The 6,000-nt window shown below is 38.1% G+C and overlaps 1 protein-coding gene across 2 annotated transcripts in view; it reads right to left on the reverse strand.

Annotated features, from left to right (window-relative positions):
* LOC6044091 (LIM/homeobox protein Lhx5) overlaps positions 1 to 5,720 on the reverse strand; it is a 63,811-nt gene extending 58,091 nt beyond the window's left edge. For both annotated transcript variants that reach the window (XM_038256392.1, XM_038256393.1), the window contains exon 1: positions 5,011 to 5,720. In XM_038256392.1, coding sequence (XP_038112320.1) covers positions 5,011 to 5,053 — 43 coding nt within the window. In that variant the 5' untranslated portion in view covers positions 5,054 to 5,720. The remainder of the gene's footprint in view (positions 1 to 5,010) is intronic.
* Between the last annotated feature and the right edge of the window lie 280 nt (positions 5,721 to 6,000).

A 6,000-nucleotide genomic window follows, 5' to 3' on the forward strand; every position in this document is an offset into this window, starting at 1 on the left:
CGCTTACACAGGTACGCGACTAAATGAGCGCTGCACTTATCTTCCTCTCCGATGAAAAAAAAAACACAAGCAAAAAAACACGCTGTACGACACGAACCGAAAAAAAAACCTAAGTTCGTCTCGAAACGATCGATAATGACTGGTTATAACGTGCGCGGCGATTATTAGCATAAGAGGTAAAACTGCAACTGTATTCAGCAAGTGCACCGCGGGGCTTTGTTAGTCACTGACGATTGAAGATCACGTGTGTGTGAGAGAGCTTTCAAAGATCGCGGATCTGATAAACGACTGATGGACTGCGCTGCCAGGCATGTTCCTCAAAATGGTCGATGAAAACTGTTTTATCTTTTTGGCGAAAAATCTCCAGTGGTGCCAAATATTTTTGTTGAGCAGCAAAATCAAGCTTTTAAAAAAGCGAAAGTTTGGCAACACTGCCCAATCGGCCCACTGCCAGCGGTTTGCAAAGTGAATCGATTACGGTAATCAATTTAGTTGCCAGAAATTTGGCCAACGTTGATCCACGTTCGCGTCGTCGCGTCGCGATCTGTTCCAGCGGACCCAGACGCACCGTAGTAGGCCGTTGATGGACGATGACGACGACGGTCCAGGTTGTGTGACCGTGAAGGCCCCCTGATTGTGAGCATGGCTTGCTTGGTTGGTCTTGTCTCCCAACAGCCATCATGTTAAACTCTTTTTGACTGATAGAAAGACAGCCACCAGAAATGATGAACGTATGTGTGTGTGTGTGTGTGTGTGTGTGTGCGTGTGTGGCAGCAGAAACAAATTGCCTCGGGATGTTGTTATTTTCTGTTGTCTCGCACGGGTTTGGACTTTTTTTATTTACAACTCTGTAGTCCACAAGTTGTAGATTGCCACTTTGAGTGGTGGATGCTTTTTTTCATTTTCGATGAGAACTGCGGCTCTGCGCTTTTGATTGATGAACACATTTGCCATTTATTCATTACTTGTTGTTGTGTCATTATTTCTGTGCCCCAACTTTTTAGTTTTGAGTAACTTTACAGGATTTAGAGAAAACCTTTCGGAACAGCACAATTTAACATTCACAAGATCTATAATACTGATTTTTATATTATTATTCCTTTTTTCTCCATTTCAAATTGTGGTTTAACTCATTTCTTGACTTATATTATTTTATTCTCGATTTTAATTTAGATTTTATTTTGTGTATGTTAAAGGCTAGCACTTAATTTAATTTAAAATTATGAACCAAAGGTATGTTTTATAACGTATACAGTTCTTAATTCTGATTCAAAAATACTCTCAATGTCAAAAAACTTACATCTCAATCTTTTCTCCAACCACGTCGTCGTAACAAGCACCACCGGATGAACGGATTATTCGCTTGAAGATTTAGTTAAAGGTCCCATCGAATCAAATTAATTATCCCACGCCACAACAGAAGAAAAAAAAGATGAAAAAAGTGCCCATGGTTGAGCAGCTACCTTTCCAACAGATTGGTGAAAATCTCGCGATCGATTAAATCGAGATTGGATTTTGTTCTCCACACTCAGAAGAAGATCGTCACCGGTTACGTCTGATACACGCGGTGGTGTTAATGAATAGTAATGAGTTTTCAGATCCTAAGCAAACAAAGAGCAAACCCTTCCACCCACCGAAAGGTAGTGACGCTCGGAATAGACGGATAAGATACTTTTCAATGGTCCGTGAATGTGTGTGCTAACTGATTACGATTTAGCATCACATGGAAATCCATCGGACAGAACAAACATTGCCAAGATTAAACGGTTTTAAATGGTTGGAAAATGTTGTCTCATGCCAGTGAGGATGGTCTAGAAAAAATAGATCACGATTCTCGATTTCAAACAAAATATTAGAAATGTCTAAGGGTAATTCTCCGCCAACTCACACAGCAGTTGCCCCGACCCCTCTTCGATTTGCGTGAAACTTTGTCCTAAGGGGTAACTTTTGTCCCTGATCACGAATCCGAGGTCCGTTTTTTGATATCTCGTGACGGACGACCTTCCATTTTGAACATGCGAAAAAGAGGTGTTTTTCAATAATTTGCAGCCTAAAACGGTGATGAGATAGAAATTTGGTGTCAAAGGGACTTTTGTGTAAAATTAGACGCCCGATTTGATGGCGTACTCAGAATTCCGAAAAAACGTATTTTTATCGAAAAAAACAGTTTTAAAAATCCTCCCATTTTCCGTTACTCGACTGTAAAAAATTTTGGAACATGTCATTTTATGGGAAATTTAATGTACTTTTCGAATCTACATTGTCCCAGAAGGGTCATTTTTTCATTTAGAACAAAATTTTTCATTTTAAAATTTCGTGTTTTTTCTAACTTTGCAGGGTTATTTTTTAGAGTGTAACAATGTTCTACAAAGTTGTAGAGCAGACAATTACAAAAATTTTGATATATAGACATAAGGGATTTGCTTATAAAAATCACGAGTTATCGCGATTTTACGAAAAAAAGTTTTGAAAAAGTTGGTCGTCATCGATCATGGCCGTTCATGGTCACCCGCGACAGACACGGACGACGAAACAAAGAGAAACGCAAAAAGTAACTTTTTCAAAACTTTTTTCGTAAAATCGCGATAACTTGTGATGTTTATAAGCAAACCCTTATGTCTATATATCAAATTTTTGTAATTGTCTGCTCTACAACTTTGTAGAACATTAAAACACTCTAAAAAATAACCCTGCAAAGTTAGAAAAACACGAAATTTTAAAATGAAAAATTTTGTTCTAAATGAAAAATGACCCTTCTGGGACAATGTAGATTCGAAAAGTACATTAAATTTCCCATAAAATGACATGTTCCAAAATTTTTACAGTCGAGTAACGGAAAATGGGAGGATTTTAAAACTTTTTAGTGTTTTTCGATGAAAATACGTTTTTCGGAATTCTGAGTACGCCATCAAATCGGGCGTCTAATTTTACATAAAAGTCCCTTTGACACCAAATTTCTATCTCATCACCGTTTTAGGCTGCAAATTATTGAAAACACCTCTTTTTCGCATGTTCAAAATGGAAGGGGTCGTACCGCCCTCCGTCACGAGATATCAAAAAACGGACCTCGGATTCGTGATCAGGGACAAAAGTTACCCCTTAGGACAAAGTTTCACGCAAATCGAAGAGGGGTCGGGGCAACTTTTCCCGATTTCGTGTGAGTTGGTAGAGAATTACCCCTAATGTTTAAGCATGCATGGACTTCAACCTTTATTGAAACTGCTCACTGTGTGAACAACTATCAAAATATTTGTATTATTTGATTTCTGGTAGCTTCACTACATTTCAGATACTTGCAAGAGCATTTGTTAGATATTTACTCTCACTTCACACACAGTTATTAAAAAATGTTGAGCAAAAGTTTATTAAAATACATTTACACACAACTTGTACGCAGCTCTGACAACCTCTTGAACAAATGTTTTCAATTTATTTTATCTAGAAGTCATGATTTATAACTTAAAAAAAAAGTATATTGATCCAAAATTTTTTTTATTTTATCGAGGCAGACCTTATAATTGGTAAATTCAAATTCAAGTTCAAACTACGCCGCAAAGCGATTTTAATCAATTTTATATCAATACAACAAACAGAATTTCAACAACAACTGCAATTGTTATGCATATTATGTTATTTTAAGATATAGCAAATGTTACACAATTTTTTTAAAAAAGAATTTAACATAAGCCAACAAAATATCCAGGAATTTGAAATAAAAGAAAAACTAGAATCTTGGAATTCTATCAGCGAATTGCGTAGTGACAATAAAATGAAAATAACGTGACAAGTTTTACTTCTGAAATCTCTCAGACTAGCCTTTCCTATAACAAGCCCTGTTGTTAAAATTTACTTTTGCAATAATCACTTGAGATATGTGCAGTTTGCTTTAAATGCTGCCAATAAATAAATCGTAAATCATAAAATTCATCTAAATATCTCGGATTAGTTTTCAAAAAGCCGTAAGAGCCATTGGTAAACAAAGTCCTTTTTGCATAGGTATTCGACCTACTTACGAAAAATTAATATCAAAAATGCTCGAGATTGTTCATCTACACGTCCTTCAAGTGTCCCAAACTTAAAATAAATGATATTTTGTTTCATATTCGAGAAAAACAAAAAATAGTGTCAGAGGTCACGATGGCTCTTACAGCTTTTTGAAAACTCATCCGAGATATAAAAAGAATAAATAAATTATAAAAATAAACAATTGCGTACACAATATTTAATTCTGTGATATAAAAAAGAGTGAACAAATGACAATCAATTTTTAAAGAAATAATTAACAACAATTGCAATTTACTGTGGATTCCGAACGAATGTAAATATCTGGAGTTTTTTTTGAAAAGGACCCATAAACCAAATTTTAAATTTTTGCTTTTTGGGTATTTTTAGAACCGCCTTGAGCCAGGGGTATTCAAAAACACCCAAAAAGCAAAAAATGAAAATTTGGTTTATAGGACCTTTTCAAAAAAAAACTCCAGATATGTAAAAAAACACTTTGGTAATTGTTCACATCTAGTATACGCAGGATAGTAGGTACATACTATTTCAATTCACAATAACAAAAATCCTTTCACAATAACAAAAATCCTCAGTGATTTGTTTAACATGAATGGGAACCAACTACCAGGTGTCCCCATTTAATTCAAAATAAATCATGTAAATAAAGAGTTGTTTATTCATAACAATGTTTTAATAACATTTTGATTACAAACTAAAGCACTAGGACTTTAAGTCAGTTTTGACGGCAAATTGTTTAATAATTATTTTATTATTATTATTTATTATATCAGTTTAATTGTTATTCTTATGGAGCTGCATGGTGCTTTGATTGTTTGATTCTTGCAAAATTGCATGGTCACGCGAGCTTGCCGCAACTTGATCATCCGGCGGAATTAGTCGCCGAGGTGCCGTCACAACAGGTGCAAGTGGCCTTTTATTCATAAACCGGTTCCCTAATCAAGTTCCCTCCGATTAAGTAAACTGTACCATTGTTCTTCCCGGACGTACCTATGTTGTGCTGGTTGTGCTGCAGCACCGAACCGAACGCCATCAGGTCTTTCGCCGGTGGGGCCCGGGTGCCCACTGCCGAGAATCCGTCCCCCAGATAGGACGCCAACGCGACAGCCCTAGGGGGCGCCTTTGTGTTTTCCGTTAAAATTTTGAAGCGGGTGTTCCTCCGGGGTTTCTGCGTAACGAACGCCAATGCCAACGTGCGCTCCTCTTGGGCTGCTTCCGGGGGAGTCGTCGCCGTCGTCGTTGTCGACGTCTTCTCAACCGGTAACACGCGTGGGGTTGTGTTTACTCACGAGGGGTTTGCCACTACACTAGCACTGTGAATGGTTTTTCGCCTTTGCGGTATGGGTTTGCTTGAATCCAAAATTCACGTTAAACGAACGTCACGTGTTTATTTTTTCTTGCAGCACAGGTGATAACCAAAACAATCAAATCACATTCTTTCACGAAATACACCGTATCCAAATATTAACATCAATCTTCAATCACTATAGCACTCCAGCATCACTCGAAGCACGAGAGCCTGCATCGAAATGCAGGAAACTTTTCACGCGCACCTTGCAATTCACTTTAATCCTGGGAAAAGACGCTAGTCCAAGTCAGTTCAAGTCCGCGCTATCACCGCTAGTCACCGCTCAATGGCAGCACTGTCGCGCACGACGAGAAAACACAGACAGACTCCGCACGACCGACACGACCTAGAGACGAATAGAGACTAACGTGGTCGGATTTCATGAACGCCATGGTGCCACTCCGTTCCACATAGAGAAGTTCGAGAGTGGGAAAGAAACGCAAAATAAGAGGGAAAGAGCCAACCGGATACTCGCGTCGGCAAAGGGGCGTCATTGCTCACCAACTTCGAGAGCTGGTTTGAGTTTGTTTATTTTACCCAATCGCTGCTACATATGGAATGAGTTGTTGACACCCCCCTGCGCCCGAATTACCTTTTGAGGTGTGACTCTGTGAAATGACTACCAAGTTTTT

This window comes from Culex quinquefasciatus, chromosome 2, assembly GCF_015732765.1.
Source record: "Culex quinquefasciatus strain JHB chromosome 2, VPISU_Cqui_1.0_pri_paternal, whole genome shotgun sequence".
Lineage (NCBI taxonomy): Eukaryota > Metazoa > Arthropoda > Insecta > Diptera > Culicidae > Culex > Culex quinquefasciatus.